Below are 22,471 nucleotides of genomic sequence, written 5' to 3'. Positions count from 1 at the left end.
ATGGATCCGACAGCGGAAAGACCAAGTGCCGAGTATACGAAAAGCGCTTCAAGTTCCGCGGGTAAAAGCCGAATTCGCGATGCTCGTGAGCGATGTAGTTTCGGAGCATAATTTCGTCGGATAGTTCCGACTACCAGAATTCGACGACGATGTTTGCACCGTCGCTAGTCGACGGACTTTGCGAATAAACGTCAGTGAGTGATTATAGGCAGCCTCCTTTACTTCCGCTTCCTTCTCCTCCTCCTTCTCTTCAGCATTGCATTCACTGTGCGAAATTTCAACGCGATGTTAGCAAACCAACAGAATACGAATACTCACTGCTGAGTTAACTCGTCTTCAGTCAAGTACACCGGAAGTAATTTGTCGGATAGATCCGGTTTGATTTTCGAAAGGGATCCCCTTCGACTTGGAGCTATCGTCTCTCACTACGAAAGGATTTTTTGATTTCGTTTACTACTGATATTGATATTCAAGATCTTTCATCATTTTGAAACGATTGTCATTTGTCGATTGAGAAACAATCTATGAGAATAACGAAATGAGAATATTTTATTGATTACTATTAAAATAAATCTAAATGAATACATAAATAAATCTGCTAGCTCGCTACATTTTTGACTATTTATAATATTAGTAAAAATCAAATTAAATTGATACAATAATTTTTCTCTTCTCTCTTTCTCTCTCTCTCTTTCTTTCGTTTATGGAAAAATCAAATTTATTATCGTTAAAAAATTTGTCATTAAGACACGCTATTAGCCACACTATTAGCCAAACTCATTGCATGCATAGCGAAAAAGCCTGCAGAAAAATTCCCCGTGGGAAACTACAGACGCGGAAAATTTATTAGCGCATTCAGATTGTATCTCCTGGTAGCATTGTGTTTATTTGTCTCAATTATTTTTTTACGACATTTTATTATTCCTTAGTGGATGAATATTACCTTTCAAATTTACGCAAATATATAAAAGCCACTCTCTCTATAAGCGCATGTAACGTAATGAATTCATTTAGAATATATATTCTAGCTTTAATGTGTTCGTAAATTATATATCAAATTGTATGACGTAAATACATTTTATATATGATAGAAAAAAACGTTAACTCGATATAAAAGGAAATTAAATATGAAATTTTTACTTAAATATATAACTGTTAATTAAATATGAAATTTTTTTCTGACAGTGTTGTGTATTATATAGCTTGCTGTCATTGCTTACATATTCCATTATATAAAGATATTTATACACTTTTTTGTATTTATTTATTTCATGAAAAAGTATAATTTCTAAACTCACGCGCGAATGTACTGAACGAAGTAAACTTGAAGAAGCATAATTATTTCCGTGTTATATACGCAGTACAAATTATATCTCGCTTCTCAGTTGCGCTGTACGAACGCAAATGAAATTGCGATCGATGAAAAGGCAGTCCCCTGGGTTTTCTCGATTTTCAAGTTTCCATCACTCTTGCAGTAACTCGGATCACGAACTTTATCAGGTCAAAGATTTGTTTTATTCAGTGTCACGTAACTCACCGTTTTCCTACGTATTCCCACACGGATATCATAATCTGATTGGCAAGTTCCATTCCAAACATATAAAAATAAATTCGAAAAAACTTCCCCTTTCATAAAAATATTAAACAAAATATTAAATAAAATTTCTTTCCTTCTCCCAATCAACATATATTTTTGAACTATCATCTCATCGCAATCGTAATTTATAATATTTTATCATGTTTATATTCTTCATATTTATTAACATATATAAAAATATAAATGCATTTATAATATATATAAATGCAAAATAAAGAGAAGAGAGAGAGAGAGAGATGTACACGCGCTTTAATTATTGCACATCATGATTTCAAATTAATCGAGTATATCTGCAGCGAATCAACATGTAAATTTCATTATTCAATCACAGTGCGCAACATTGATAGATAATTTAACGGGTGCATTGGTAGATCAGTTTTCACGGTTGGGAAAATCCTGGTGCTCCTCGAGAGAAGATATGTAGCTGCCTCGGTTACGTCGAAACGGGGGATTCCATTAATCTCGATCTCCGATAATAAGCGAATTGAAATACGCGCCCGCGCTGCCGACGCGATATACTACAGATCAATCGACACGGAAAGAAAGTAGCGGTCGCGAGTAGGCGGATTACCTGTTTCTGAACTTTAATTATCGAACGTAATTCGACGAGGATTAATTACTCGCGGGTTAACGCGATTTTCTGTCTTACGCTTGTCACGTCCTAACATGGATGGATTTAAAATGAAAATTGTGTTACAAAGTAACGAAGAACAAACAAAGTCAATTATATATCACGTCAATTATATATATGTGCGATGATATAGATGTCTGTGTAGATTTTTAAACGTTTCTTAATTTTTTACTGTTTTTCCTCTTTGCGATAAATATGTAAGAACATTAAGAATTTAAAATAAAAACTAAAATTCTGATAAATACGAAAAATTTAATGTTTTATATAATATCAAATCCTCATAGAATAAATCAAAATATAATATTGATTTTTATTCATTAATTCTTTATAATATTTTCTAATATTTTCGATAATGGTTTATTTTAAGAATAGAATCGTGGTTTCAGATTAAGCTCTGAAAATTTGCGGCTCTTTACGATACTTCATCTTGTTGATATGAAACGATGACAGCTATTAATGCTTGTGGAAGTAAATTTATCGATTGGATTGCTTTATCGAAACCAAATTGTCGCTGAGGCAGAAAAGAGAGTTGTAGCCGCAAAACCAAAAGCAATTGCGAATCGCTTCGAGGGCTTGTTCGTTAATTCCGACTCGGCGAATAATTAATTATGCACTGTCCGATTAAATACAAAATCGTACGTTGAAGCAGGCGTGCCTGAAAATCGTTGGCAAGACCGTACGGTACAACTAAAGCATTGTGCAGCGAGCACGGACTAAATAAATACATACAAGGAGACATGATTGTGTGCATGTGCATAATTGGAACAACCACAAAGCTTTCAACCACCGAGTCATTAATGAACACTTGAACATATTCTCGAACATTGCCATGAATTTTATTTTTAAGCTGTTTTTACGGTACTTGCATAAAAAAGAAGCGATTTGAAAACATTTGAGAAAAACGGAAAATGGAAAAAAAAATGTTTTCTCTTTTTTCTTCGTGTTAAACGGACTGTTAAATGTTTCTGCATTTCTGCTCTAAACTTTACAATTTATCTAGAGGAAGGAAAAAAATAAGTTGCAGTTTGAAAACCAAAAGCGGAAAAAGTAAAAAATATATTTTTTGCATCTATATGTAAGCTGCTTTGGTCACCGTATTTTTTTTTTTTTTTATATATCTTTCATTATGATAATGAAAGATATTATTCGTTAGAGATAAGTTCGTTAAAGATCATGGCTTTATGCTACTGTCGCAAAAAATTTTTAGCATGTTGAAAGGCTGTCTCCTCTCCCCTTTTGCCTAAATATTAGATTACAACAAGAAAACTATATGTTGAAAAATGCATCACAAAGTAATGCATAAGAAAAAAAAATCGTCACGAACGCTGAACACAATTTCATTCAAATCACTATAAAATATAAACTAAAAACGATAGTGTCATGCTCGTAGTGTGAGAAAGTTGCTAAAGATCTCTCATTGCAATACCACAAGATAGATGGCTCGACGTCATTGTATTCGGATACTTTTTTAAGGTTCGATTTTTTTATATTATATTCGATTTTTTTATAGGGCTAGCCCTTGTACTTAATTCCTCCGATAGGAACTTCTGCCCCACAAAATTATTAAACCTAATTTAAACTGTTTTGCAAGGATCGCCTTGCGGTCACTTTAAAGCCGTCTCTATGGTCATTCCCAAAGCCTTGAAAGATTCTCTTTGCCGCGTTATTCTCTGGTGGAAATCTGGACAGTTGCAAGCTACGTATACCCTTTTGAAATTCACGGCTTGTCGGATCTAGTGTTGACTCATTTACAATGTGGTTAGCTAATGTCGTAGGTGACACGCTACATGCAGCACTAGCATTATATGCAAATGCTAATCCGCATGCTAATTTACTGCGAATTGCATCGCGGTTCGTTCCCCTAAGAAATCTGCCGCCGGCAGCTAATTCACGACTGTCCCCGTTCACGAGGACGAAGCTAGGACGGATTCAGTCAGAGGCACTTTAGAATTACTCGTTGGAAATAACCTCTGAATTATTTACTCGAAAATATTGTGAGAGAGCTGCAAGTCGGACTTTCTATGATTCTAGTTCCGTTGAGCGCTAACGTTGCTTCAAATTTTCACACTCTTTAAGTAGTTTTATGATGCCTACAGTTCGCAATGCACAATTATGTGCACTTTTTCAATCTTATGGTATAGAATTCATATGTTCAGTAATATCGTATAAATTGTAATATGTTACCTCTTTTTATTTATTATCGTATTTTTTTTTTCCTTAATAAAGCGCATTTTATTGAATATGATTTGTACAACACGATAATTACACAAAATAAAGATTATCTTCATAAGCTTAATTCAAATAACATTGTAACTGTTTTGGGGGATTTGTATGACAATTGTGTTTACAATTTTTTATGGCGTACAAATTACTATGCGCGTTAGTTCGATATTTGATTGATTTATGCATATAAATATCTCTTGCGCAATCAATCGAGTGAAATGCCTTATTTAGAATTCGGTCCGATCTTGTTTTTATTTTTGAATTATATACAGGGTGTCTTACATAAAATTTCATAAAATTATGATCATTTTTTAATTTCTTAAATAATAATAACTGTTTGATGTTAACACGATTTCTCTCTTTTATATCTTCTTATGAACATTTTTTTTGATAATTTCCTTAAAAAAAAATAGTACAAGATTTGAAAGTTTGAACAAGATATTAGTCCCGTTAGAAAAACCAACAAAATTTTCATCGATATAGAGGATGTTTGGCAAACTCGAAAATCTACGATATTTCCTTCAAGTTTATTGATATAGATCCTATCATCCACTCGACCAAATAGTGTAGATTATCGATCGCTTCGACCTAATTTACTCTCGATTAAAATTGAAATTCTTCGTCAAGGATGTTGTCAACTGGTGAGTCAAAACTACTTAAAATAACTCGAGAATATAACATGTTTCGCAGATATTTTTCGTTTTTTTTTTTCCCGATATCGACGATAATTCACGCTCTATGAGTATTACGCGTAGTTGAAACGATAATCGATATTATTATCCTTGGATAAAAGTATAGACAATAAATTGTATGCGCCAAATTATTTATCATTGATAGTACGCAAACATGTGATTTTCTCAATGTTGCTGATGATTACCTTCAGAATATCGTCGAGAGAATTAAAGGAGAATAGAGCGGCTTGCAAAATCGTGAAAAATGATACAGAGCGCGGTATATTTCAATGCAGTTCTTTACTGTATTCTACTACTATGCGAGCGAGCTATTCGAAAACTTGTTCTCGACCCATAATTCCACTCCTCTGATAGCAATATATTTATTGCAAAATGTATGCATTGTACATCTGAAGGAGTATGCAAAAGCAGCTCTTGGAGAAGACTTCTTTTGAAGAGTTGCCCTTTTCTACTCGCACACATTCAGTATTTTTCAAATATATATGTAAACGGAGTCGTGGAATCGAATCATGGAACTGCATAAATCATTTAATTTTGTTAGAAATTTAGTGAAACTAAAATGTGTTCTTTCAAAACTTCTTTTTAAGATTGAATCTACATTTAAGATTTGTTAAAAATGTAAAATATAACGTAAATATAAATATCTACATGTCAATTTTGATTGAATATTACCTTGAAGCAGTGATTTATAAGACGTCACAGATAAATGAATGAGACAATGTTTCTAAATTAGTACAGTATCTATAAATGTTGCGTACAATTAAATTATGAACGTATTTTTCATCGCTACAAACGTGATCGTTAATCATTTCTATATTATTGCATTGCTGTATTGTTTAACTTAATTGAGAGCGGAGAAACCTTAAAACAATGTGCTCTGAGAACGGGAAGGTAATCAATCTTACTTTAGTCTGAGTATCGTATATTAGCGTGGCTGGCCCACCTTGTATTCACCTATCTCTACCGTGAAATTGAACTAATTGCAATTAATAACTCTCTATGAATACATCCGACCACTCATATCTCTCTCTCTCTCTCTCTCTCTCTCTCTCTCTCTCTTTCTCTAATTCTCTTTCTTTCTAATTGCAGGCATCAGTTCTACTTGCATTCCCGCCTCGAGCTGATCGATGGTAAATTAAAGGTATCAGATTGGAGTTCCGTGGCCCGTCTAGTAGCGCTGATCGCGCAAGCCGATGGTGGTGATTATGATGCGCTATCACCGCCGCATGCACTTTACTCTCAATGCTGTCATATACAACCCGCGGAACCATGTGAGCCAAAACCTCAAGATTTTTTACTTCGAATAGTTCAGCAACACAAAGAAATCAAGGTGCGAGCGTTTTGACAAGTATTAATTATAATTTAATTAATTACATAGATGCTATTATATATATGTATTATTTTATTTATTAAATAAATATTTATATATAATATACGTTATTCTTTTGTTCTCTCGTTAATTAATAAACTTTTTTCCTCCTTTTTTTTTTTAAACAACATTGCGAGATTAAATTGAATTTTTTGTGGTTTTAATGTATACGATTGTTTTTAATAAAAAAAAAAACATGATATTTTTTTCGATTTTGTTTATGCCGATATGATATATATATATTTTCTAGTTTAAATTTTGAATGATTCTTTTTACGATTTGATGACTGAATATTGTTGCATGACATATATCAGACCTAATGTATGAGAGATCTAATATATAATATGAATTTTCAGGGAATGAAAACTTCGACTGCTGAATATTGGCTTTTGAAGGAAATATCAAATCTTGACATGTTTGGACAGGAAATGTTTCATAGTAAATTTGGATACAACGGAGTTTCTATGATCGGCGTTGGTCCACATGGCATTACGGTTTATCGCAATCAGGACGAAGAAACGCAAAAGTAAAAATTATACATTCCTATACCTATATTTGAAATTTAGAAAAACGAAAATTTTTGTATTTATAAAAATTTATATTTTCTTTTGTTTGTGTTTCTTTTTTTAAACATTAAAAAAAATGCAATGTACAACTAATTGTAAGTTTAATATTGTTAGTTTATCGTATCATGTATATTTTGTTAAGCTACATTCTTTTATCATAAAAAGCATCAAATTGAGTTGCAACGTTACACTTTTATGTATTGATTGATCAATTCAACCAATATTGTATTGCTAAACTTTGTATTTATTAACGCGAAATCGCAGGACAATTTTAATGTCGCTTGTTGGCTGTAGGAGACGGTACGTATCAGCTGTTGTATGCTATACCATCCGTCAAGACGATTTTTCACACACACACACACACACACACACACACACACAAACACAATGTTATTAAACTTTTCATTATCATAATTAGCGTTTAATATAAAATAATAAAGTTGTAACATTTCTATTTATATAGGCGTAAAAATAATTTATAGAAAATATTTACATATGATAATATCATAAATTTTTCCAAGTTTTTGCCTCATCTATTATGTAGAAGAAGATTAGCATTAAAATTTTACTTTACCGCATGCTTTAATCTATTATGATGTATTATGTATTACATTACAGCATACCGTACACAGCTATACAAAGTGCTACGTCACAACGTCGAATGTTTCATTTGGTTTACCTTTCGCTTGATGGAGAAGAGACATCGCTGGACTTTAAATTAGACTCAAGCCAATCCGCCAGTGGACTTTATAGAGCGATTACCGAGAAACACGCGTTTTACAGCTGCGAAACAGTTAGAAGCGCAGTCACCGCGCAATTTATCCGTGATTTAAAGGTATCCGATGCAAGTTTTGTTTACACTGATGCTAATTATGTACATATTATATATAAAAATAAAATTTTTGTAATTTCGCAAAAATACCAATGAAAATATTGTCTGTTGTATATCTCGATATATATAAATAAAAGTATTCTTGAATATATGTGATACTTTTTTATTTTGATTTTTTATTCCGAAATATAATATTATACATTCTTTCATTGAGTTCTGTCATAGAGTTTTAAGAGAGAGTATCTATATACTATATCTATATACATACTAAAAATTTTTTGGATAAAGTTATTTTTAACACTATTTGAATAATGATAAAGTATAAAAATATACTTATAATAATTTTATGATTGCGAGTCAAATTATGATATAATTGTTATTATTATTTTCTTTAGGGGACAATAATTTCCATTTTTAATGAAGATTCGACTTTGGGCAAGAAGTACGTATTCGATATACGCAGGACTTGTCGGGAGGTTTATGACAATGCACGGCGTGCGCTTTATTGCGAGGCCGCGACCATATCTTTGCCGGAGGAGAATGAGATTCTCGAGAATCACGCCTGCGGCGAATGCGAAAATCCCAAGTGCAAGGTGAGCGATAAATTCAGCCATCTCGCCTGATAATCGCGGTATTATCATTATTCTGAACGGTTTAATGAGATATAATCCAGAGACAATTTATATATACGTTCGGCGAAATTTCAGGAATCTCGGGAATGTTTAGCAAGATTACTAGATGCTATGCTGTGCCGGATCTGCATGGATCGAAGCCTAGACACCGCCTTGTTTCCCTGCGGACACGCTGTGGCTTGTTTGGATTGCGCCCGTCGCTGCGAGCGTTGCCCATTATGCCGGGCCGATATTGACTATTGCCGAACAATATACCTCCCGATCGAGTTGACGCACATCGATAAACACAATCCGAAGTTATTGTCGGAGACGATCGAGCCTGTATTCGGCAAGCCGGAGGAGATAAAAGAACGAATTTTAGATAGCGAAGCGTCGATGAACAATAACATTTGAGAGTGTCGAGTCAAACGTCGATTCAGCTCGTTTGAAAAATTCTTCAGGATTGTTACTTGCCGCGCAGGGAGGGTGCATTAATTAAGATATATGCGAGAGTGAAGCACTTTTCTATTTATTCATCAAGTAACTTTCAACGTTAGTGTTTCATCGATTTCGGGAATTCGATTATAAAAATCTTTATTTTGCGCGACTGCTTCAGATACGAGTATATGCAATTTTATCGTTATATATTTGACATTATTCGTTATGCTTCTCTCTTATTTAAATTTTTCATTTATCCATTTAATTTATAGGAAATAACTATAATTATTTTATTTTTATTTATTTTTTTGAAGACGATTTTATCATTATCAGCAAAATAATTAAATGCTTTTAATCTTACATTATCGACATCATTATTCTTTATTTTCAAATTATTACGAGAATTTCTTTCACATACCTTAATTTTAGATCATCCTTTCGATAAAAATTCTTAAGGAAAATTCTCTTTTTTGGTTCTCTAGCCAAAGAAATATGTAGGTTTTTAAGCTGAGAAGAGTCTGAAAATACTGCACTTGAGAAATGATAGTACTGTGATTGAAGATGACATTATTGGAAAGACACAAGGGATGCAAGGATATCGTAGATAGGTCTAATGAAAGAATCATGGGATTATCATATATCATTGTCTAGATATTTGTGATGATGTTGAAAACAGTCCCTTCATTTGAGCGACCGAAAAGTGCTATTAGCAGCATGGATCTACAAGACATAATGCTGCCAATGAGTATCAAGAAATATGTGATCTATATTATACAAGATCCAAAAGCACTTTGTATGAATTTTTATTTTTAACAGATGATCGGACCAATACTTTCCTCTTGTTATTTCATGATCAATGCTTTGTTCCTCTTAGATAAATATAGTTTTATTTGGTCGTATGTTTACCTCTGATCTAGATAATACTCGCAGGTTGCTTGGGTCAAAATTTTTATCGAAATCAATGACCCAGTATATTTTTTACTACAATATTCGTTACTAATTACGCTTATGCGATATCGTTTACACAAAACAACTGCTACAATAAAATCTTTTTTTGTTTTGATAAAGTAAAATTGGAATCATATGAATATATATATATATATATATATATATATAATTACGATATTTACGCGTGTAACTTATAACGGATTTAGAATGTTTATCACCTTAATGTAGATTGTAACGATAAAGATAACACGATACGGACGTTACATATAGATATGTATTGTGGATCTATTTTTATCATAGCGGAACAAGTAGAAACTAAAACACTAACTTAATCATTGCAGAATTATTATATATTATACCTTAAAGCAAATTTTCTGCGAATAGTATCCTACTTTTTTTAATTGAAGCATTTTATGTAAAGAGGAAACTTTATTACCATAATATCTGTTTATATATGTACATAAGAGTCGAGATAACCCACAGCAATAGGGTCAAGTAAGTAAAAGTCATAAGTTCACCAAATGTCAAATCTGATTTAACATACTATGTGCGAATGTCAGTAAGTCATAATAAAAATAAAACGACTTAATTGTCTGTGCTTTGTTAAAAGATAAATCACAAAGTCAACAGCATTTTATATCTAGGAAAAAAAAAAATATATATATATATATATATATATATATATATATTCGATAAATATATATTCGAAATACAGACTACTTCTGCACAAAAATAGCTCGCCTCTTCGTTTAAGTTGTATAAAACTGGCTAAATTTCAAGATATTGAATTTTCTTATTCTCGCTAACTGAAAATTTAATTTTAGCAATATGGTCTCTGACAAATTATTTATAACATTTACCAATAGCATTCTATAAACATTGTATGTGTGAGAAAAATGTAGAATGAACGAAAGAATGAGAGAGGAAGAAAGAGAGAGAAAGAAAATAATACAAAAAATGAGAAAATAATGAGAAAAAATCATTATAGTCATTTATCAATGCAAAGCAAACTTAGTTTGTAATTATTTATAAGAAGAGATAATAGAGTGTATTTATATGCTGCTATGTTCAATGCTTTTCAAGAGAGACTCTTCTTGAATTACAGTGTAGTCTCGTTTTGCTCACGAATATATATATATGCCGGTTTAGTATTTCTTATTATAAAAAATTTTGTAACATCTCTAGACATAGTACATTAATATGACAGCGAAACTACACTGTATCTGCAAGATTAGAGTTGCTTGGAGTGAATTATTTTATTTTATATTTTTTTTTTAGATATTAACACGTGCATAAAATCGAAGTCTAAACCATGTATTTAATGCAATTCAATGCAATCTTGTAATAGGCTACTATTGTCACACAGACAAGATAAAATATCTCTGTTGTAAAATTGTGAGCCTATTGTTACGATAATCGTTGTGAAAACGAGCATAATTATAATTATATTCTTTGAAAAATAGTGGTTAGCAATTGCGAATATGAAAAATAAATTAACTTTTAATACCACTATTGTGTGTTGATAAGTGTAAGATTACTAATAATGACAACAACAATAACATTATTATGCATTATGAATAATAATTTCTTGTGATTTTAAATCTCTGTATAAAATATATAAGGAAAAAAAATTTTAAATATTGTAGCTAATAGATCTATATGATAGAGACAAAAGTGATCCGAAAGAGAAAGAAAGAGAGAGAGAGAGAGAAAAAAGAGAGTATTTCTAAAAGTTATCATTTGCAAAGAGTATTTTTAAAGTATTTCCAATTATTTTTTAGTATTATATCAGAAATCCACCCAGTGGAGAAAATGGAAATGTGCGCGCGTACATATGAAAATATCACAACTTATGAGACATAAATTTTAGCATTCAATACGATGTTCCAACTTGTTGATTAAATACTGTGAAACATCGAATGTCGAATTCTTTCTTATTTGAGCCCAATCCTATCTAATTGTATTTTCTTAAACAATATATTTTTGTCTACTTTTCAAAAATTGCCTACTTTTAAAATAAATATTGTTGAGATCTTGAAATTGAATAATTTTTTTTACTTACTTGTACAAAAGGAAGAAGTAATCGGCATCTACCTGGCACTTCCATGTTGACACCACATGTCCTGGTTGACACATTGTAATTTCTGAAAAAAAGAAATATATTATTATTATTATTATTGTTATTATTACAATCATAAAATTTGTAAATTGAGAAATTTTATCAGGAAAATTAACACACATAGTCAATTGAAAATGCTTAATGATTCAAATACACATGTACAACTAAAAATATTTAGATATATTTATGTTTAGAAATTTATTCATAATTGCAATCAATCTTTTTACAATATTAAATAAAAAATTCTTTGTAGCTTGCATTTATTGATACTCATCGATTATTAATAATCGATCGGAGAAAAAAGGCAAGTAATAATAACGAAAAACGTTAAATTGCAAAAAGTAGTGAATGATATTCTTGTTCCATTTCAATATCATTTATCTATCTCTCTTCTCTATTAGTATATATATATATTAGTTAATAAAAATATTTGATTATAGTTACATACATTATTCAACACTCAAATTATATATATTCGAATTACATTCGAATCGAAACTGCTGTTTGTGTATTATTTTTTTCTTGAAGGTTTAAATACGAGTTTTATATGTGGTTGACTTCACTATCTCTATTCTTATATAAAATTTGTCTTAATGATTTAATGATATTAATGATTCGTGATGATTCATCAATATTTAACGATAACAATCAATGGTATTATAGATAAAGATAAAGTAAAACAAAAGATTTAAAAAATTTCACTCACTTTTTATATTTCGGAAAACTAATATTACAATTTTAGCCAAAACGATCACATTTAACCAAAACGACCACATTAGTTAGCAGCGTAACTGTATAATAAATTTAGTATCGACTTATTTCCCTCTTCTAAACTTACTGACACAAATTCTTTTGTAGAATTATTAATTAGAGAAAGCAAATTCATGTATAAATATATAGAAATAGATAGGATTTTACATCATACTGACCTTTACTTTCATTGAAAATTGTCGCCCGTTTATCGAGGCGAAACAGCTTTGAGCTAGTCGAGTTTAAACTGTGCGGTGGATCGACGTTGGCGGCAATTTGGTTGCGGATGAGTATAGAGGCGCATGCGCGGCGCGCTCTCATTGGCCATTGCGGTGGCGCTGTAATATGACGAAGCTGCGTGGCATGACGGGACGGCGGATCGGCGATTTTGCAACATGGCGGCGAAGTGAGGGCGAAGTCGTGGATGATGTGCCATCGGAAAATGTATTTTTCCTAGTCGCCCGTAACGGTTCCGTCGTTACTTCGCAATCATAGGCGCGACATTGAAACATACGTGATCGGGTGGTGTCGTTCGAGCCAATATCGGACAATAGTGCGTGTAAATATGAACGGGATGGCCGGCAGTGCGACGACGAAGGTGACACCCCGCGGCACCGTGCGCTGCTCGAGCTATTCGAGCACGTATGGCAGGGACTAGGGCTCGCGATAAGGGAGCTCCGCTTTTGTCCTAGCGAGCCGCGGCAGCCGCCGGGACAGCAGCACCAAATAGCAACGCAATGTTGTGGCCAGCCCTGCCAAACTGTGAGAACGTGAGTGTCTTGTGCGGAAACAATGTCCATCTCTGTGGCGCGTGTGCCGATCGGCTCTGCGTAATTTCAGTAGCGGCGAGAGTGCGTGCGAAAGCGAGAAATCTCCCGTCGGGATCGGCGAGTCGCGACGTGACTCGTCGCTCGTCTTCTCCTTGTACTTCTCCTTCTCCCGAGAAATCTTGGAGCGACAAGTTCCGCGCCCAACTAGTCGAGATAATAATCCCGATGCCGTTTTCAACGGGCGCATTGCGTCGTCGGTCGTGCGATCGTCGATCGCCGAAGACGGTAGCGTAACTCGCTGGACGAGCAGTTTGCGGCGAGCAAGCGCACCATCATTGTGTCGGAGTCCGAAATTGCCAGTTGATCACGATACCACGATTGTTTCGTCGATTCTCGCGGCCAACGTATCGTTCCGCTGGCATCGGGACGGTCTGAATGGCGATAAATTCATCGTCATCGTCATCGTCGCAAAATGCTCGCCTACGTGCGTTTCGCCCGCATTCTCATTCCCTTTCCCCGCTTCCATTCCGTTCTGTCGCAGAATGCGCGAATGACACACTCCTCCTTAAACGGCGGCCCCTTAACGCTGCACGCTTACCGATGTACCGAAAAGTTCATCTTTGGTCGGTCTCGGTAAATCGTTCGATGTAGCGATGCTCCAAAAATGTACCACATGCCTACGATTGTCTAAATACATCGCGACGCGATACTGTCGCAGTTTTATAAATGCTCGATAATTGTTAAATGTTCTGATTTTTTTAAATGCATCTGTTGATTGTTGTCAAGTTGTGAAACTAGCTGTTTATCAGCTGTTTAAGCTTCCGCATATACTTTGTGTTTATATGCTGTGTGATTGACACTGATTTAGACAACTGAGGTATTGGAGACATTGTGCGTATGGACAAAATGCAAAATTGTTTTCAGAATCAAGTCTTCACAATTGTAATATAGAGCAATTATGATTTATTATCAAGTAACACATATGCACATTGTCCAGTGAATTGTGATTGACAAATACAACTGCGTATATAGTTTTACATCATCGATTTAAAAAGATTTAATTTTTTATATTTTTACTTGCTTTTTTCCAGAATTGAATTTTCAAAAAATTGCCATTTTTTCATTAGTTGCATTAAAATTTATTCAACATTCTGCATAATTTGCTAGTCAAAACAGTTATATTTAAAAAGCATTGTTGGTTTTAGAAATTGTAATGTTATCAAGAATGAATATTTCATGAATTTTAAATATAGCAATAATGCTATGGAAATTTGCTATTACTTATATTTATTGAGCGATTTCTGCACACCTACTATAAAATGAGGCCATAACTGCACCCAAATAATTTTACATACAATGAGATGTCCTAAAAGAATCGCTTTCAAATATTTTTGTGGCCGCAAACTTGAAAAATATATGCTCCATGCAACTGAATGTAGTTGAGCTTGAAATATGTAAAAAAGTACATTATATATTTCTTAGTTATTAATCAAAAAAATAATATATATATATATATATATATATATATATATATATATATATATATATATATATATATGAGTGAGTGAGTGAGAAAGAGAAAAAGAGAGTGTGCATATGCGAATGTTATATCTGAACTAGATATACACTGTACAATTTAGTTACAAATTTATTCTATATTTTCAGATATACATAAGAAATAGAAGCTCTATTGGTCACTGTGATTTCTGATCGTACATGCGTGCCAAACTTAAAGATATAAGAGGGCGTTAAGAAGAGATCCAATGGTTTCCTGACATAATGGAGGGCAAATTATATGTGAAGAATGAGCCGGGACTTGAGGGGCAATCGCTCGCAAATCCGCAGACCAATCCGCCTGTCGAGGACGGTGGAGGAGCGAGAATCTGCTTTGTCTGTGGTGCCGTTGGCCACAGCGAGCAGCACTGGTTACGAGTAAAACCAAGCCCGGGCGGTGCACCGAATGAGCCCTATTTTCCGTTTCTTGAATCACACGAGCCACCAAGTGGCTATCGTGGCGAGGGTGCCAGAAGCGGTGCTGTCAAAGCATGCAATCTCTGTTACATTCTGTTGTTACAACAGTGGGAAAGTTACGAGCGAGAGGCTAGGCCGCACAGTCAGCGGATTTATTGGTTAAAGAGATGCGACGGCGGTTCTTTTACAGGTGCCGAAATGGCACTTCAAGGCGAGTACGCCGCCCAGGTTTTGGGCTTAACGAACGATCAAGCGCCGCAGCTCAGACAAGAGAACCGACCGGTTGGTATTTCACCGCGATTACCACCAAATTCACCCTCGCCAAGAGTTGAGCAAACCAGACCACCGTCAAATTCAATCGAGCTACCGAGGCCGCATTCTAATACAGCAGAAACGCACAGGCACTTGGAACAAACGAGGCTCACAATGGAATCTCCTCATCATAGATTGCAGTCACCTCACCAAAGATTGCAGAGCCCACGACAATCTGTCGAGGATGCTAGAATATCCAACGAGGCGGCATTGGATCTGAGACATGCACCTAGAAGCTCACCTGCACCACAACCCACCTTACCGCCACAACCTTCAGGTTAATAATTAATTTTTGTACCATTTCCCACTAATTTATATTTGAAATTCAGAAAAAAGTAATGCATATATCAAGTTTTATGTTAAAATTTATGTCTGTTTATTCACTATAGTTTACTTTTCTTTTGTATTTTTTTATATTTTTTTAATAAATTCTTATTTAGTATTTTTTTAATGATTTTTTTTTTTTTAATAATAATATTGTTGCATCAATATTGTTGTATCAATCGCAAAGTTGAAAAAAATATGTACAAAGAACATGAGCACGCGCACACACATATACACACACACAGAACGAGACAAAGACAAGTATATCAGAAATTTGTCAATGATTAAATTGGCGAATGTAATTCGATCTTGATATGAGAAATCAACCTATTTTTTTTTATTTTTCATTTTCAAAAAATTAAAGAATGTACTGTTCATTCTTGGAGTACATAATAAATTATAGTATAACTGATTTGTTGAAATAATTTTTAGTTAATAAATGTAAAAGAAGTAAAAAAATATATAGATTATGGAAATAGTATGTGGATTCATTCGACTATATATTGACATTTTGTATATATTTATATTTTATATTTAATTATTGAATACTATGTGATATTGTCATTGACAGTGTATATATATATATATATATATATATATATATATATATATATATATATATACATATATATATATATATATATATATATATATATATATATATATATATATGTTTTGATGAAACATCATTTATTATATAGCATTGAGGATAAAAAAGATGTAACGAAAATTTTATTGTAGCGTTTTAACGCGCCTAATACTTAAAGCATGTCCAGAGTGAACACTCGGCAAAATAACTTGGACATGAAATCACCAAGCGCTATCTGATAGGAGTACAGAATTGTTGTTTTTTACCGTTATTATATGTTATCTTGGTTTAGAATGTATACGCGGTAAATATATGAATCGGGTCGTTATTTACGCTGGCCTTAGTCCTTTCGTGCACTAATGTAAACATTTAAAAGTAAAGGTTAAAACAGTTTTGTGTAGATAAGAAATATGTCGAAGTCGTGGCAAAGAGCCAGTCCGATTCATTTAACGCGCACTTTTGATCTAAATGGCGATTGCAGGCGATTTTCCTCCCGCGCTCCGCGCATTCGCAGAATATTGAGCTTTGGTGACCTCAACAATTTCGATCCGCCCGATCTGATATTCATTAGTCAGCGTATGCTCCGACAGATAAGCAGGTCGTTTGGAATGGAATTATTGAAACACTATTCGTCGTCGAAACTAACTCAACTTGTCCGTGTTTGTGAATATATCGTAGCGATAAATTCGCGAAAAATGCAGGCTTTAAATGGGCCACGTGCAGCGCAATAATGATAATGTTGAAGACGTGTGCGAGATTCTCGGGACAACTAGGGTTGCCAGTTGCATTGCGCGTTCACGGATTTTATGTTACGACACGTATCATAAAGCGTTTATCGATAATGAACGATCGGTATCGGTACGACCAATTGTTTAACATTGCAATTGCAGCTATCTATAGCGGCGGATCGTCGTCTAGCGTCGGCACAGACATCTTAGATTTATCGATGCCGGACAAGAATTCTGTCACTGAAGTCTGTTATGTGTGCGGGGACGAATTCAAGAGAGGATCTCTCAGTCACATCGCTGCGAAGCCACTGCCAAACCCGCCGCACCCTTCTTCCAGTCCTCCGCCGTTCTTTCCATCACTGATGCTTCATCCCAGGCCGAGCAGGAGTCGACCTATGGACAGTGCCGGTCGAGTGCAGGTATATTTTCTTCTTGCCTATTGTCTATTTGTCAATTATTTATTTTTTAATTTTTGCATAACGATGTATACATTGGTTTTTTTCTTAGGCTTGCTCAGCGTGCCAGAATCATCTTTTATTACAATGGAAAGCTTACACGCGGCAGGGAGTACCGCATGGTGATAGAAATTATACGCTTCGCAAGCGGCAAGCACCTACAATGGATACAACCACGTTTATTTGCTACACTTGCGCCCTCGAGTACCCTTCATCCAGTATTAGACTACTATATTGCTGTCCTAATCCCGAGAAGGAGGCGTACTTTCCTTATATTTATTCTCTGAGACCTCCTCTAGGAGCTAGTCCTATTAGTCCTCAGGGAATGGTGCAGGTTTGCTCCATTTGTTATAGAGCTATCCCGCATAAACAGCAAATGCATGTCGGAGAAAATCACGAAGCACAGCCAACCGGACAGAATGTAGATTTTCGGCAACAAGGTTAATCTCCATTAATCTCAAAGAATATTTATACAAGTTTATTTCATCGTTTATTATTTAAAGGTTTATATATTTTTCATTATAGGTACTTCACCACGGCCCGCTGTTGCGAAATCTCCAGCTAATTCTGCTGGTAGCGATATTCGCTTTAAGCCATACGACTTGAACAAATCAACGGCTGCTGTAAATAAGCAACGAAGCAGTACCACCGTAAAAGCTCCCATACCTGGGCAACGAAATTCACCCAGTAACGGTCCCGCTGAAAATGGTACCGTCGCGCTTGGCCAAAATTATAGGTGCTATATTTGTGAGAGATTATATCCTCGTACTCATATGGAGTGGTAAGAATCATAAATAAATACTTATATCTATCGCCAAAAACACTATAATCTAAAAAAATTAAAATGTTCTTATTACAATATATAATGTTCTATCTTTTATCGTTATTATCAGGTTATCTACAAGCCCAGAAGGAATGAACTCACACGCTATGCATTTTCCTTGTTTGAGAGGAATGGCACGTACGTCTGAAAACGCCTGCATGGATAGTCATGGCAGGGTATTAGCATGTAGTCACTGTGTGAATCATCTTGCGCAACAATGGGAAAGTATGGATGCTGAACGGGTTCCTTTAGAACGCCGCAGGTTAGTTCACCGCGAATTACATTAGCCATTATTCTTAACCGATTTGCATATATTACGCGAGTTATAAAGTGAGAAGTTTTCTTTGCGCGTAGAATAAAATGACTTTTATATGAATATGATAGATTTGTGATTTAATATTTATGCAGAAAATGACAATTCTCATGTACAATTTTTTTCATTATCTTCATTTAATTTATATATTAAATAATAAAAAAATAATTTTGATTGTACTTTTAGAAACTTTTGGATATTATATTAAAAAAATTAATGACACATATTTATTATCTGTGTGATATCCGTGTTAAATTCTAGGTACGACATTCCTAGTCCACATCCAAATGGTGACGTGAATCGATCAATTGCTACGCCACCGAGTTCTAGTTCGGATCGAACATTCGGAAGCAATCCAGGCACATCAAGTAGCTCGATATATTGCTTCCTGTGTGGCTTACATAGCGATTTGACTCTTGCTAGAGTTCTGTACGGTCGTCCTCAGGGGCGAAATGCGCCATTCTTCCCAGAACTTTTACGTCACCAATCACCGCCGAATGCCGAGCAGCTACGTGAGGACGGTTCCGCTCTGGTCTGCACGTTTTGTTATCATTCACTGCTGGCTCAATGGCGTCGATACGAATCTCTTTCCAGTGGTCAGCAAGTAAATGCCGCCGAGCGGCAATATAACACCCACGATTATTGCTGTTACGTCTGTGGCATTACGACGTACAGAAAACGGGTACGGGCGCTGCCTGTGAAAGATTTTCCGTTTCTAAGGTATCACAGGCAGCCGGAGAAAAGTCTGTTGCTGGAAAACGGCGATTTCGCGGTTGTCTGCTTGGATTGTTATGAGACTTTGCGCACACAGAGCCTCGAATACGAGAGATGGGGCCTTCCAGTTGAAAAACGAGAATACAATTGGATTGTGCAACCTCCACCGCCCGAGGATAGTCCTGATGCGGCCATAGCTAGGTTACCGTCCGGCGAAAGATCCGAGAAAGTGGTCAGTACATATTACTTATTAATGTATGATATAATAAGCGCATAATGAACGATCAAGTTTGTTATGCGTCAACGGAAACAGGTTATTATAGCTGTATGCCTATTTCTAACAGGTTCCACCGACATTAACGGTAAGGCCGGCTCGAAAGAATTGTTCACCAAAGGCACCAGACAAAAAGGCACCCGCAAAAATTCCGGAGAAGGAACAAGGTGAGTAATAATTGAATCTCAAATTAAACGCATTAATTATTACAGATTTTAGTACACAGATTTTGTACGCGATATATGGAAAATATTTTCAACGTTTTTTAAACTTCAATTGGGGGAAAAAATGAAATAAGAATGACAATGTTATATTTCACAATATATTTAATGCTTAAGCATTTCTCTCTTTATAAACCTCGCAAATTTTAAACTTTTTTCATCTGAGATTGTATGGTAATGCATTCAGAGAATATTTGTTAATTTGATCAATGTAAACATTTCAGAAAATGTTTTTTTCAATAATTAAAGCACTTTTGTTAGATAATACCGAACTGATCGAAAACTTTCTCTTATAAAAGCTAAATATATAAGTTGACTGTAATCTTTATGAAACGCAAAAATTGCAATCGCACAAGTAGAATTTCGGGATTTAATTAATTTATAATATTTATGCTTGCATTCCGTGAAATCGTGTATCTATTATAAATATTAAGTTTTAGTTTAAAATAAAATTCGGTTAATAAAACGAAGATTAATATCTTGTTATGTTGAGACGGATAGCCAAGCCTCGTGCGTCATTTCCGTACGCTGAAAATATTTCTTTGTATGTGTTATGCACACATACGCGCATACACACATCTATGCATATATATATACACACATGCACATATTTGTGCAAAGACTCAGCGGAGCAAAAGGTAGGCTGTAAGGCAAAGAGTAGAAGAGATACACCGTGAGTGGTGCTCTTAAAAATCCGACAAAAGAAGACTGATGATAGAAAGCTGTCCCAAGAACATAGGTTTCGATAGTTCGAGCGAATTTTTGCCTTTTTTTCAGTAGCTTTTTTTAATCTTTTTTTTATTTTTTTCATTTATATGTTTTTTTCTCGTTTTCGCCAATCTTCCTAGCGTCTCGAGTTACAAATAGAAAAATATCTTTCTCGACGAAAGATTTATTACCTTTGCCCGGTCTTGTAAATATTGTGTATTTTTTGTACACACAGACGTACGCTCCATAATCAAATCTTGCATCTGTTTCTTCTACGCGTAAATCATACAGATTGCATTATGTTTAAATAATAATTTTTACGTTTATATATTTTACACATTTTAAATTATTTTGAAAATCAAAATAAAAAATAATAAAATAATCTACGTAAATTAGATTAAATAAACAATTGGAAATTACTGTAATATTAAAATGTAAAAAAAAAGAACGCGAAAATATTCTGCTCGCGATGGTATGCTTTTTGTTATATTTTTATTCGCCGACATTTATTTGCATTCGTTGGAAAAAAATTCTTTTGCCGCGAAAGATTCCCTCGTGGCTTTGTTGCTGTTAGCCTATAACACTTTTGCTTTGTTCTTTTCCTTTTTCGTCCTGACTTACTGGCGGTGTGCACGTCCCTGCAGCGTGGAGGATGGCACGTCTTTTCAAATTTACGCTGCTGGACGCGTGAGACCACCATGTAAACGTGCCATTTAAGAATCATAAACTTATACTCGAGCAGACCATCCAAGTAATAATTTGAATCCGATCGAGACAAGCTTGTAAAAGTGAATCCTTAAAGAAGTTACATTTTTGACCCTACCGATATTGATCAAGAGCAGAGCAAAAGAAAATGTGACCTGCAAGGGTTAATATTAATATTAATAATCTTTCTATACATAATATTTCAATATTCTATATGTCTTTTTTTTTTTTTTATTTACGAGTTCTTTAATCAATTCCGCATCAATGTTTCTTTAAAAATATTAAGATTTTTTGTATCTTACAAATTTCCTGACTCTGTAAGAAATAGAGATAGTTGACAAAGAAAATTTATTGAGAAATGGAAAGATCTGTGATCTTGCTTTTATGCTCCATTTACTAATTTGCTTTTATATGATTCTGTCCGGAGTAAAAACAGAGATATATTACTTTTATATCGAAAGTAGTGCGAAATCTTGTTGATTAACATAACTAAATGTTTTACCGTTATTATAAATTCGTGTAACTCCGGAAACTACATAAAAAAAACCCCTCCTACGGGGGTTAAAATATTATTAGCGCCATCATAATATCCGGAAAATAATTCTTAACAAAAGATTAATTCATTTTAAACTTGCGTTCCATAAAACTTTTGCATTAAGGCAAATGTATATAATCAAATTATATACTCGGCGTTATTGAAGATGACCTATTGTATCACAATATATTATAATTTATCATATATTGTCAAAAATTATGGCTTTTACTCAAATACAAAATAATAACTTTTT

General features: G+C 34.2%; 2 protein-coding genes across 2 annotated transcripts in view; both read left to right on the top strand.

The window, feature by feature from the left end:
- The window catches only part of LOC126851241 (E3 ubiquitin-protein ligase MYLIP), a 109,981-nt gene extending 98,154 nt beyond the window's left edge, over window positions 1-11,827 (top strand). The window contains exons 3-7 of the mRNA XM_050594989.1: window positions 6,233-6,473; window positions 6,869-7,038; window positions 7,697-7,913; window positions 8,306-8,503; window positions 8,618-11,827. Coding sequence (XP_050450946.1) covers window positions 6,233-6,473; window positions 6,869-7,038; window positions 7,697-7,913; window positions 8,306-8,503; window positions 8,618-8,935 — 1,144 coding nt within the window. The 3' untranslated portion in view covers window positions 8,936-11,827. The remainder of the gene's footprint in view (window positions 1-6,232; window positions 6,474-6,868; window positions 7,039-7,696; window positions 7,914-8,305; window positions 8,504-8,617) is intronic.
- A 1,346-nt stretch (window positions 11,828-13,173) lies between these two features.
- LOC126851221 (uncharacterized) overlaps window positions 13,174-22,471 on the top strand; it is a 79,153-nt gene continuing 69,855 nt past the window's right edge. The window contains exons 1-8 of the mRNA XM_050594942.1: window positions 13,174-13,546; window positions 15,212-16,106; window positions 17,633-17,889; window positions 17,978-18,365; window positions 18,451-18,706; window positions 18,819-19,010; window positions 19,323-20,007; window positions 20,120-20,216. Of these exons, the coding sequence (XP_050450899.1) occupies window positions 15,326-16,106; window positions 17,633-17,889; window positions 17,978-18,365; window positions 18,451-18,706; window positions 18,819-19,010; window positions 19,323-20,007; window positions 20,120-20,216 (2,656 nt within the window). The 5' untranslated portion in view covers window positions 13,174-13,546; window positions 15,212-15,325. The remainder of the gene's footprint in view (window positions 13,547-15,211; window positions 16,107-17,632; window positions 17,890-17,977; window positions 18,366-18,450; window positions 18,707-18,818; window positions 19,011-19,322; window positions 20,008-20,119; window positions 20,217-22,471) is intronic.

This window comes from Cataglyphis hispanica, chromosome 7 (assembly GCF_021464435.1).
Source record: "Cataglyphis hispanica isolate Lineage 1 chromosome 7, ULB_Chis1_1.0, whole genome shotgun sequence".
Classification (NCBI taxonomy): domain Eukaryota; kingdom Metazoa; phylum Arthropoda; class Insecta; order Hymenoptera; family Formicidae; genus Cataglyphis; species Cataglyphis hispanica.
The sequence above is the reverse complement of the archived record's forward strand: the minus strand, read 5'-3'. Positions and strand labels throughout refer to the sequence as shown.